The 14,058-nt window shown below is 38.0% G+C and overlaps 1 protein-coding gene across 2 annotated transcripts in view; it reads right to left on the minus strand.

The window, feature by feature from the left end:
* Positions 1–738: 738 nt before the first annotated feature.
* Positions 739–14,058, minus strand: part of LOC124128363 (phospholipid-transporting ATPase ABCA3-like) — a 48,581-nt gene continuing 35,261 nt past the window's right edge. The window contains exons 16-20 of one of the 2 annotated variants that reach the window (XM_048400907.1): positions 13,377–13,577; positions 11,721–12,241; positions 6,787–6,974; positions 3,451–3,621; positions 739–2,215 (exon numbers count right to left, since the gene is read on the minus strand). In XM_048400907.1, coding sequence (XP_048256864.1) covers positions 1,792–2,215; positions 3,451–3,621; positions 6,787–6,974; positions 11,721–12,241; positions 13,377–13,577 — 1,505 coding nt within the window. In that variant the 3' untranslated portion in view covers positions 739–1,791. Of the gene's footprint in view, positions 2,216–3,450; positions 3,622–6,740; positions 6,975–11,720; positions 12,242–13,376; positions 13,578–14,058 lie in introns of those variants that run through there. The other variant, XM_048400908.1, reaches the window with a different exon arrangement.

A 14,058-nucleotide genomic window follows, 5' to 3' on the forward strand; every position in this document is an offset into this window, starting at 1 on the left:
TGTGACACACATGCGAGCGTAATAATTTCTTTATTGCCAATTACTTCTTAGTTGTTTGATATGCATTACCGGGTACTTAGAAGTTGACAGATGACAAGGTAGACACAATTTATGGATAACAACTAAATTACTGTAAAGTTTCGGTATAGATCCTTATACTGTTGTTAAGCAAGCAGTCTTGCTTGACAACAGTATAAGGATCTATACCGAAACATCTACTGTGTTATTTCTTAATCGTTTTGAGCTCCCCTTTAGAAAAACCCGGTCTAGGAAATCCACAATTGTCGGAAGACGTCAACAATCTTCAGCTTTGACGTTGTTTCTAATGTGACGTCATTCTGACCTTATGTCACAATAAGATTTGAATGATGTCAACAATGCTGTCCGGATGACGAAACAATACACTGGTGCGTGTGAAGTGATATTTGAACTAGTTTACATACGATTTTTATAAACTTGGTTATTTCTAACCCTGTGGGTAATATAAGACCATATCACAGCTGCTCACTCTATCACAAGAGAATATACATACCGTATTCGACGTAATAAGCGCCCTGCTCTTAATAAGCGCCCACGGCAATATTTGATAATATATTGGCTAGTGAACAATCCTAATTAGCACCCCTTCTGATTGATCAATGTACACAAGATTTATGTATTCGCGTATAATACGCACTCGTGTGTTATATGCATCCTTAATTATGGGCAATTAAATTCTGGAAAAATGTATCTGTCGTATATAAACATTTAAGGCTGTCAGCATAAACCACAAAACTTATCTTTCAACGGTTTTTTTCACCAAAATATTATTCTTATAAAAGCCCCCCCATTTCTAATTTGAGAGCGCCCTGGGAGCTTATTCCGTCAAATACAGTACTTGACTTTTGTCAAACACACCACCATGTCTCACAAGCATTTACAACACTGAAGAAAAACAGCACATGGACATTTTCTGAGGGAAGGGAAGCAACTCCAATCGGACACCCACTGCTGTAAACATTGAGTGCTCTCCCTTTGTCTATGCCAATCAGAAGTGTCACAGGTAAAGTAACAAACTTTGAGGGTTTGCTTTTATATTAAAAAATAACAAATGGCTGTCGTTCTAAGTTTAAGTGAGACATGCAGATTGTTCTTTGCATAAAGAGGTAACCTGATGATTACAATTAGAAAAATATGAATACTTCTTGTCTTGGAATGTTTAAAAACTATTCCTTTGAAATAGTTCTGTCATGATTGTGACATTCTTCTTCAAACAGGTTAAAATACAGTTGTAAAACTATATTCAAAATATATGAGGCTAAAAAAAATAATAGTCTCGGTTCTCAGGCACCGCCCACAACATCATTAAGTTCATTGCCATATCATTTTTAATTCCATTTAAAAAAAATAAAATACCTTAAATATGCCAAGTCCAACGGTTGTCAAATACTGTATTTCCAGTATTTTACTCATCAAGGAATACATTTATGTAGGTAAGCCCTTTCCAAGGTTTACAATTGTTTATTTGGTTACACAACTGTTGATCTGGTTACAAACTAGATAGCAAAACCAAACAACAAAAGACACTGCCCACCCACACAATATTTTCAAAAACCATTGCCCGAGAACCAATTCTTTTATTTTTTAAAGCCTTAGTAAACATTTTGTTTAATATCTACATTCTATATTATGCTCTGGTTACAGAAAAGACATAAATGTCAACAAATGTGTAGTCATGGTTATTTGAACAATTCCTTGATTCAATAAAAACTATTTTGTGACTTATTTCTCTGATGTCCATATCCAATATAATTAACAACACCAAGACATACATCCTTTCACTGCCTCATTTGGTGTTTTTTGTGACCTGGCAAAGTTGATAAACACTTGTTCAAGTGTCGTCTGCCCGACGAGGTAGTCCTCAATGTGGTACGTGTCCTTGGCTCGTTCCATCGTCCCGAACAGCTGTGCCCATGTGAAACGTGTATCAGTTATGTGATAATGTAACATGCATTGATGAATGTCCTTGAGAATGCTCCCAGGGAACTGACCTTCAATGAAAGCCCTTAAAGGTTCAAGGTCAGGTTCAAGGTCACCTTCAGGATAGGAGACCTTGACCATCAAGGTATAACCTTCACCGAATTTGTTCTTGAGATGTTGTGTGCTTCCCAAGCATTTGAACTGACCATTGACCATGATGGCTATTCTCGTACATAGGGCTTCACACTCTTCCATGCTGCAGAGAAACAAAACAGAATTAGGGCTGTAATTTTGTATTTCTTGGTTTAACAATTTCATTTTCATTTTCAAACCGTGGTCAATATGAAAACAGAGCACAAATATACGTGACCTCTTCAAAAGTATGCTTTGAACAATTCATGTGAAAAATTGTACGGAAGATTTGTACGGTTCCAGGAATGTTTCACTGAATGGGAAGTGAGTTAGTTCTCTCCTCACACTCTTCTAATTAACACTGAGTGAGTGAGTATGGTTTTACACCGCTTTAAGCAATATTCCAGCAATATAACAGTGGGGGACACCAGAAATGGGCTTTACACATTGTACCAATGTCGGGAATCAAACCTGGGTCTTCAGCGTGTCAAGTGAACGCTTTAACCACTAGGCTACTCAACCGCCAATGGGAAAGAAAAAGGATTGTCCTTAAATTTAAATTTAATTCCTCATGTATTAGTCTGTCAGAAATTCCAGCTAAAGTCTAGAATGATTTGGCAAGTCTAGATTACCTCTGCTCTGAAATTAAGGATTGTTCTGGGCTCCATTTGAATTTTATTTCTTTCATTGAATATATATATATATATATATATATATATATATATATATATATATATATATATATTTATATATATATATATATATATATATATATGTGTGTGTGTGTGTGTGTGTGTGTGTGTGTGTGTGTGTGTGTGTGTGTGTGTGTGTGTGTGTGTGTGTGTGTGTGTGTATATATTTATATATTCTTGAATAAGATAACTTTATTTACAGCAGAGTAAAGGGATAGATAAATGCTCAACAGAACATGATGACAATGACCATTATTTTCGGTTTAGAGTGTGAACAATTTGTACTCTGTTTACAGTACAACCCATAAACATCATCTTGTTAAAATTGTTACTGGCTTTGGGGTTTTTTTTGGTTTGTTGTCCTACGCTGCACTTAGCAATATTCCAGCTATATGATGGTGGTCTGTAAATAATCGAGTCTGGACCAGACAATCCAGTGATTGACACCATGAGCACTGATCCACACAATTCGGATCGATGACGTGCATCAACCAAGTCAGCGAGCCTGACCACCCGATCCCGTTAGTCGCCTCTTACGACAGTAGCTGGTACACTACTGAGTCTGGGTTAGGCAAGCCAGTGGTTGATAGCACGAGTACCCAACCTTGTCACTATGGAGAGGTCGTACCCAATAAGCCAGGTTACGCATGAGGTATTCAGGACTTACCTGTGAGATGTGAGTACCAGCGTCCTCCCGCTGTCCCGTACAGTTGCCAAGGCATCCCATAACAGTCTCCTGGCGACAGGATCCATACCTGTTGTTGGTTCATCCAGAAATATGATTGGTGGGTTGCCAACAAGAGCGATAGCAGTGCTGAGCTTCCTTTTGTTCCCTCCACTGAAATATCAGCAACAGGAGAAGAGTAAATTTGTTCAAGTTGATTTAAATATTGAAGTTTCATTGACTCTTCTACTATGTCATTAGTCACCACTCGCCCCTTTCCGTAACCTGCAAGAAGACTTGTCTCCCTTTCGCTGAATCTTATGTGCAAAAATACGACAAACCAGTCAGAAAGCACGGTCAAAGATTTCCTCAGGAATAAGTTTAGATTTTACATATGTCTTACATTTTAAAATATACCCAAGATACAGTTAGATAAATGTGTTCAGTCGTACTGTATAATAACGTAAGTCCTGGTGTGTTTTCAATAGCATCTGGAATATATTTGACATATGGGGGATTCATTACACATCGAGTTGACAATTCTTTTAGCTATACCTGTTTGCGCTTAGACGGAACCCAGTCGCAAAAATGGCGACGAGTGGGGCATGAGTCACTATTCGGCTTGCCCCAAAGTAATTGAGTTAGTCACGAATTCTACTGTGTCAAGTCAGTCTTCAGGATCCAGTCAACCATGGATCTAAACAATCCCTTCCTTGTTTTCTGTGAGTAAGTTCAAATTTAAATCGCAGTATTTCTGTTATATTTCTGACTCCTATTATTCTGAAGTATAGGACAGAGATATTCCATCCCTAGTCTGTGTTTCTGTACACAGTCTAAAAAAATGCCTTACACATTAATAAATGTCATATTTTCTCATGACCTCAAAAGTATACTTAAAGGCAAAATAATTGATTGATAACTGAACATTAATAACATGCACAATCTCTACAAAGAAATGTCTCTAAAATAGACATAGGCAAAGAAGAACCAATACCATCATAAACAAAATAACAATCAAGACTAATTCTGAAGGTATCTTAAGGCCAAGGGAAGATTTTATGAAGAGCTCAACTGCATGGGCTACTAACTCACTGTGCACAGTTATGTCCCTTAGATGTTCTATTTTGTTTGTTGTTTAACGCCTCACTTAGCAGTATTCCAGCTGTAAGACGGCTGTCTGTAAATAAACATGTCTGGACCAGACAATCCAGTGATTGATATCAAGAGCATTGATCTTTCTAATTGGGATATGATGACATGCATGAACAAAGTCAGCAAGCTGACCATCCCATCCTGTTAGTTGCTCTTTAAACAAACAAAGTCACCTTTTATTGCAAGCATGGGTTGCTGAAGACCTATTCTACCCGGGATCTTCACGGTCCCCTTGGACGTGTTAGGATGGAATGTGTCTGAATATGATTGAGAGCACTGTACTTATGCTTGAGGAAAGTGGTATATTTTCACAACCTGCTTCATCTTGGGATCTCCCCCCAAATTAAGGTGATGTGCTATAGAAATACCGCTCAGGGCTCTGTTCCACAAAGCAATCACAGAGCGATCAATATTACTACCCTGACATACCTGTAACTTAGTGTAAGCTTGGGCCACACACTATCCATATTACTACCCTGCCATACCTGTAAGCTTGGCCCAGAGACTATCCATATTACTACCCTGCCATACCTGTAAGCTTGGGCCAGAGACTATCCATATAACTACCCTGCCATACCTGTAAGCTTGGGCCAGAGACTATCTATATAACTACCCAGCCATACCTGTAAGCTTGGGCCAGAGACTATCCATATTACTACCCTGCCATACCAGTAAGCTTGGGCCAGAGACTAACCATATAACAACCCAGCCATATCTGTAAGCTTGGACCAAAGACTATCCATATAACTAACCAGCCATACCTGTACGCTTGGGCCAGATACTATCCATATAACTACCCTGCCATACCTGTAAGCTTGGGCCAGAGACTATCCATATTACTACCCAGCCATACCTGTAAGCTTGGACCAGAGACTATCTATATAACTACCCAGCCATACCTGTAAGCTTGGGCCAGAGACTATCCATATTACTACCCTGCCATACCAGTAAGCTTGGGCCAGAGACTATCCATATAACAACCCAGCCATATCTGTAAGCTTGGACCAAAGACTATCCATATAACTAACCAGCCATACCTGTACGCTTGGGCCAGAGACTATCCATATAACTACCCTGCCATACCTGTAAGCTTGGGCCAGAGACTATCCATATTACTACCCAGCCATACCTGTACGCTTGGGCCAGAGACTATCCATATTACTATCCTGCCATACCTGTAAGCTTGGGCCAGAGACTATCCATATTACTACCCTGCCATACCTGTAAGCTTGGACCAGAGACTATCCATATTACTACCCAGCCATACCTGTAAGCTTGGACCAGAGACTATCCATATTACTGCCCTGCCATACCTGTAAGCTTGGGCCAGACACTATCCATATTACTACCCTGCCATACCTGTAAGCTTGGCCCAGAGTCTATCCATATTACTACCCTGCCATACCTGTAAGCTTGGGCCAGAGACTATCCATATTACTACCCAGCCATACCTGTAAGCTTGGACCAGACACTATCCATATTACTACCCAGCCATACCTGTAAGCTTGGACCAGAGACTATCCATATTACTGCCCTGCCATACCTGTAAGCTTGGGCCAGACACTATCCATATTACTACCCTGCCATACCTGTAAGCCTGGGCCAGACACTATCCATATTACTGCCCTGCCATACCTGTAAGCTTGGGCCAGACACTATCCATATTACTACCCTGCCATACCTTTAAGCTTGGCCCAGAGACTATCCATATTACTACCCTGCCATACCTGTAAGCTTGGGCCAGAGACTATCCATATTACTACCCAGCCATACCTGTAAGCTTGGACCAGAGACTATCCATATTACTACCCAGCCATACCTGTAAGCTTGGACCAGAGACTATCCATATTACTGCCCTGCCATACCTGTAAGCTTGGGCCAGACACTATCCATATTACTACCCTGCCATACCTGTAAGCTTGGCCCAGAGACTACCCATATTACTACCCTGCCATACCTGTACACTTGGGCCAGAGACTATCCATATAACTACCCTGCCATACCTGTAAGCTTAGGCCAGAGACTATCCATATAACTACCCAGCCATACCTGTAAGCTTGGGCCAGAGACTATCCATATTACTACCCTGCCATACCTGTAAGCTTGGGCCAGAGACTATCCATATAACTACCCAGCCATACCTGTAAGCTTGGGCCAGAGACTATCCATATTACTACCCAGCCCTACCTGTAGGTTTGGGCCAGTTTATCAGCATGGTCAGTGAGGAGCAGAGAGTTGATGAGGTTGTTGACAGTGCCAGCTATCTCCCTCTCCATCACACCACGGAGGCGTGCGTACAGGGTCAACGTCTCCCGCCCTGTCAGTTGACCAATGAGTGCATCGAACTGTGGACAGTATCCTAGTCGCTGCTGCACCTGAAAGTGTTGATGTCTTATACTAGCCAATGCACTGTCATGAGTCAGATCGCAATGTTTCATAATAGCCAGATTACATGTCTCAAATAGCAGTATTTAATACTGGACAATATAATTACAAGGTCAGATAGCAATGTTTAATACTAGCCAATATAATGACATGGGTCACACAGCTATGTTTAATCCTAGCCAACATAATGACATGTTTCACATAGCAATGTTTAATACTAGTCAATGTAATGACATGGGTCAGATAGCAATGTTTAATACTAGTCAATATAATTACAAGGTCAGATAGCAATGTTTAATACTAGCCAATATAATGACATGGGTCACACAGCTATGTTTAATACTAGCCAACATAATGACATGTTTCACATAGCAATGTTTAATACTAGTCAATGTAATGACATGGGTCAGATTGCAATGTTTAATACTAGTCAATGTAATGACATGGGTCAGTTAGCAATGTTTAATACTAGTCAATTTAATGACATGGGTCAGACAGCAATGTTTCATACTAGTCAATGTAATGACATGTTTCACAAAGCAATGTTTAATACTAGTCAATTTAATGACATGGGTCAGATAGCAATGTTTAATATTTGTGAATTTAATGACATGTTTCACATAGCAATGTTTAATACTAGTCAATATAATGACATGGGTCAGATAGCTATGTTTAATACTTGTCAATTTAATGACATGGGTCAGAAAGCAATGTTTAATACTAGTCCATGTAATGACATTGGTCAGATAGCAATGTTTAATACTAGTCAATGTAATGACATGGGTCAGATAGCAATGTTTAATACTAGTCAATTTCATGACATGTGTCCGATAGCAATGTTTAATACTTGTCATTTTCATCACATGGGTCAGATAGCAATGTTTAATACTAGTCAATTCAATGACATGCATCAAATAGCAATGTTTAATACTAGTCAATTTCATGACATCGGTCATATAGCAATGTTTAATACTAGTCAATGTAATGACATGGGTCAGATAGCAATGTTTAATACTAGTCCATGTAATGACATGGGTCAGATAGCAATGTATAATACTGGTCAATGTAATGACATGGGTCAGATAGCAATGTTTAATACTAGTCAATGTAATGACATGCGTCAGATAGCAATGTTTAATACTAGTCCATGTAATGACATGGGTCAGATAGCAATGTTTAATACTAGTCTATTCAATGACATGGGTCAGATAGCAATGTTTAATACTAGTCAATGTAATGACATGGGTCAGATAGCAATGTTTAATACTAGTCCATGTAATGACATGGGTCAGATAGCCATGTTTAATACTAGTCAATTTAATGACATGGGTCAGATAGCAATGTTTAATACTCGTCCATGTAATGACATTGGTCAGATAGCAATGTTTAATACTAGTCTATTCAATGACATGGGTCAGATAGCAATGTTTTATACTAGTCAATTTAATGACATGGTTCAGATAACAATGTTTAATACTCGTCCATGTAATGATATGGGTCCGATAGCAATGTTCAATACTAGTCAATGTAATGACATGGGTCAGATAGCAATATTTAATACTAGTCAATTCATTGACATGGGTCAGATAGCAATGTTTAATACTAGTCAATGTAATGGCATGGGTCAGATAGCAATGTTTAATACTAGTCAATGTAATGACATGGGTCAGATAGCAATGTTTAATACTAGTCAATGTAATGACATGCGTCAGATAGCAATTTTTAATACTAGTCAATTCAATGACATGGGTCAGATAGCAATGTTTAATACCAGTCAATGTAATGACATGCGTCAGATAGCAATGTTTAATACTAGTCCATGTAATGACATGGGTCAGATAGCAATAATTAATACTAGTCAATTTAATGACATGGGTCAGACAGCAATGTTTTATACTAGTCAATTTAATGACATGGTCCAGATAGCAATGTTTAATAGCAGTCAATGTAATGACATGCGTCAGATAGCAATGTTTAATACTAGTCCATGTAATGACATGGGTCAGATAGCAATAATTAATACTAGTCAATTTAATGACATGGGTCAGACAGCAATGTTTTATACTAGTCAATTTAATGACATGGGCCAGATAGCAATGTTTAATATTTGTGAATTTAATGACATGTTTCACATAGCAATGTTTAATACTAGTCAATATAATGACATGGGTCAGATAGCTATGTTTAATACTTGTCAATATAATGACATGGGTCAGATAGCAATGTTTAATACTAGTCAATATAATGACATAGGTCAGATAGCTATGTTTAATACTAGTCAATATAATGACATGGGTCAGATAGCAATGTATAATACTAGTCAATATAATGACATGGGTCAGATAGCAATGTTTAATACTAGTCAATTTAATGACATGGGTCAGATAGCTATGTTTAATACTAGTCAATTTAATGAAATGCGTCAGAGAGCAATGTTTAATACTTGTCAATTTAATGACATGGGTCAGATAGCAATGTTTAATACTAGTCAATGTAATGACATGCGTCAGATAGCAGTGTTTAATACTAGTCAATTTAATGACATGGGTCAGATAGCAATGTTTAATACTAGTCAATGTAATGACATGGGTCAGATAGCAATGTTTAATACTAGTCAATTTAATGACATGGTTCAGATAGCAATGTTTAATACCATTCAATTTAATGACATGCGTCAGATAGCAATGTTTAATACTAGTCAATGTAATGACATGGGTCAGATAGCAATGTTTAATATTTGTGAATTTAATGACATGTTTCACATAGCAATGTTTAATACTAGTCAATATAATGACATGGGTCAGATAGCTATGTTTAATACTTGTCAATATAATGACATGGGTCAGATAGCAATGTTTAATACTAGTCAATGTAATGACATGGGTCAGATAGCAATGTTTAATACTACTCCATGTAATGACATGGGTCAGATAGCAATGTTTAATACTTGTCAATGTAATGACATGGGTCAGATAGCAATGTTTAATACTAGTCAATGTAATGACATGGGTCAGATAGCAATGTTTAATACTACTCCATGTAATGACATGGGTCAGATAGCAATGTTTAATACTGGTCAATGTAATGACATGGGTTAGATAGCAATGTTTAATACTTGTCAATGTAATGACATGGGTCAGATAGCAATGTTTAATACTAGTCCATGTAATGACATGGGTCAGATAGCAATGTTTAATACTAGTCAATGTAATGACATGGGTCAGATAGCAATGTTTAATACTAGTCAATATAATGACATGGGTCAGATAGCAATGTTTAATACTAGTCAATGTAATGACATGCGTAAGATAGCAATGTTTAATACTAGTCAATATAATGACATGGGTCAGATAGCAATGTTTAATACTAGTCAATGTAATGACATGGGTCAGATAGCAATGTTTAATACTAGTCAATATAATGACATGGGTCAGATAGCTATGTTTAATACTTGTCAATTTAATGACATGGGTCAGAAAGCAATGTTTAATACTGGTCACTTTAATGACATGGGTCCGATAGCAATGTTTAATACTAGTCAATTTCATGACATTGGTCAGATAGCAATGTTTAATACTAGTCAATGTAATGACATGCGTCAGAAAGCAATGTTTAATACTAGTCAATTTCATGACATGTGTCAGATAGCAATGTTTAATACTAGTCATTTTCATCACATGGGTCCGATAGCAATGTTGAATACTAGTCAATTCAATGACATGCATCAAATAGCAATGTTTAATACTAGTCAATTTCATGACATCGGTCATATAGCAATGTTTAATACTAGTCAATGTAATGACATGGGTCAGATAGCAATGTTTAATACTAGTCCATGTAATGACATGGGTCAGATAGCAATGTATAATACTAGTCAATGTAATGACATGGGTCAGATAGCAATGTTTAATACTAGTCAATGTAATGACATGGGTCAGATAGCAATGTTTAATACTAGCCAATATAATGACATGTTCACATAGCAATGTTTAATACTAGCCAACATAATGACATGTTTCACATAGCAATGTTTAATACTAGCCAATAAAATGACATATTTCAGAGAGCAAGATTTCAGAGACAGATATAGTGTGTGTGGGGGTGACATTTATATATGTAGAACTAAAATGTACCAAAGCTTGTACAATGTTTTGTTATATCTGAAGTATTTTTACTTGTTGTTGAAGAACACTGGGGATATCTACCCATATGTGTACCCCGGGTAATATCTATGAACAAGCATGAAAAAAACAAGTTACGAACCTTAAATTTAATTCTTTTTGCACTTGAGTTACTTTTGGAATGTATTATGTAAACATTTGTATTGTACCAAAATGCTACCAAATGAAAAGTTTTGAAAAGTTGCATGCCCAATCAATGATTGGGCTATTATTGTATTCCCTAAATTACCTAAGCTTTCTAGTTTAAGATCAGGGTAACAGATAAATTAACTGCAAACGTTAAACATATTATTGATGAATAAAATTTCAAAGTTAAAGTTACTAAGTTGATAATCCACCAGTTTATTGTTATTTTCAGAGAACTAACATTAAACAGTAGTATTTTGATGTTTACCGTTTTGTTATGGACTGGAAACATTCTATCTGATTTGCAAACTTTGCAAAGTTGCCAGTCAGGTTATCTGACTGAAATTTGGGGGTATTTTATACACTGTCATGCTTCCAAATTCATGATGGCCATAAACATGTGTTCACAGATTAAGATTGCACACAAACCTCTTGTGTATCTGACTTGACACTGAAGCCATCAAGGAAAGCATTGCCGCCAGTTAGGATTTCATCCCCCGTCAACATCTTGAAGGTTGTTGTCTTCCCGGCACCATTCACACCAAGAAGGCCAAAACACTCGCCTTGGGGAATCCCCACAGAGATGTGATCCACGGCGCGATTGTTGTCATAGTCCTTCACTACTTCCTGCAGAAGCAGCTTGTCAGACTGGAACAACTGATGTAGGGATTGGTTGGCCAACCGAGCACGCTCAGTTGCGACATCGGAGTCTTCCTGTATTTGACTGTCGGTGTTGCTGAGTTGTCTGTACAGGAATGAAGACCGTCTGCTTCCAGAGCCAAGGTTGCGAATGGCATAGAAAAGCTTTTTGAAAAGGTTGAGTTCGATTGCAAATAGAAGGCTGAAGTAGACCACACCTTGGATAGCCAGGAAGATTAACATTCGGCCAATACCATTCTGTGCCCAGCCGAAGTAGTTCTCGTTGTTGTACAGGCAAGAGTCCACGCATTCTGGAACCGAATGATTTGTTTGTTTGTTGTTTTACACTGCACTCAGCAATATTCCATCTATATGAGGCAGTCTGTAAATAATCGAGTTTGGGCCAGAAGAGTCAATGATTGACATCATGAGCATTGATCTATGCAATTTGACAACGATGGGATGCATCAACCAAGTTGGCGAGCCTGACCACCCAATCACGTTAGTTGCCTCTTACGACAAGTATGGGTTGCTGAAGACAAACTCTAACTCGAATCTTCACTGGGTAGGAACCTCAAGAAGTCCATTGAAATAAACTTAAGCAAGTTTTATAGGGTACCATCATAAACAAACAAAAAAACAACCAGAAACAAACAAAAATCTAGACCAATTAAATAGGTATGTTCGGGAAATTACCATTGTCCAGAGAGACAGAACAGCTGACTGACTGAACTAACAGCTAACGACTGAACTATATAACAGCTGACTGACTGAACCAACAGCTGACTGACTGAACTAACAGCTGACTGACTGAACTAACCTGACTGACTGAACTAACAGCTGACTGACTGAACTAACAGCTGACTGACTGACTGACTGAACCAACAGCTAATGACTGAACTATATAACAGCTGACTGACTCAACAAACAGCTGACTGACTGCCTGAACCAACAGCTAATGACTGAACTATATATAACAGCTGACTGACTGAACTAACACCTGACTGACTGAACTAACACCTGACTGACTGAACTAACAGTTGACTGACTGAACCAACAGCTAATGACTGAACTATATATAACAGCTGACTGACTGAACTAACACCTGACTGACTGAACTAACACCTGACTGACTGAACTAACAGTTGACTGACTGAACCAACAGCTAATGACTAAACTATACAACAGCTGAGAGACTGAACTAACAGCTGACAGACTGAACTAACAGTTGACTGACTGAACCAACAGCTAATGACTGAACTATATAACAGCTGATTGACTGAACTAACAGCTGACTGAGTGTCTGACCTAACAGCTGAGTGACTGACTGACTAATAGACTGCAAATGCTTGTTTTTCTTAATCTATACAATTATCTATATGACACTAAAACAGCTAGATCAAAACAATATTCAAAAATACTTTGAAAACAAAATAGTGTATTTACCATCACTGCAAAACATCGTAGATGGTTTAGGCATCTGGCATATTTGTAGGAACTCATAGTTGGAGTAGAAGTCCTCCAGGCCCTGCCCGAGGCAGAAGTTGGGCAACACCGACATGAAGACCCACTCCAGGATCCGGGACGTATCCTCGAGCTCCAGCTGGGGGATGGCCAGAATACCCACGGTCAGAACTGTAGCCACACCTGGAGGAGAAACACCAGATATACACTTCTTGTGAATCTCATACTTCACGATTAACCCACACTGAAAGGACTTTCTATCCCTTGAATGAGGCAGAGAACTTACTGGATCTGCCTGACCAAAATCTAGACCAATCTGCAGTTATCTTCATAATCGCCCTGTACTAAGCCTTACAAAACTTAAAAACTTACATGACAGTCCTTATTTTCTTGTGTATGTTAGTGATCATTTTACAAAATATGCAAGAGTGTAGAAAAGGATTATCGTTGCCAAATAACTATTATCGGAAAGGTTATAGTTTCATTTACAAAAGGTCTCTAATGCTCAATCTCTGAAAACAAATTTAACTTGTGTATGGTTTCAATAATAGCTCTAATTCTCAATTTTCTAAAGACCCATGGTGCTTATTACAGCAATTATGGTACATCACATATTTAGCAGGCAAAGATAATTTGTATTGCCGACTTTCAAGTAGACTAGTAG

Source organism: Haliotis rufescens, unplaced genomic scaffold (genome assembly GCF_023055435.1).
Source record: "Haliotis rufescens isolate VD_foot unplaced genomic scaffold, xgHalRufe1.0.p SCAF_20, whole genome shotgun sequence".
Classification (NCBI taxonomy): domain Eukaryota; kingdom Metazoa; phylum Mollusca; class Gastropoda; order Lepetellida; family Haliotidae; genus Haliotis; species Haliotis rufescens.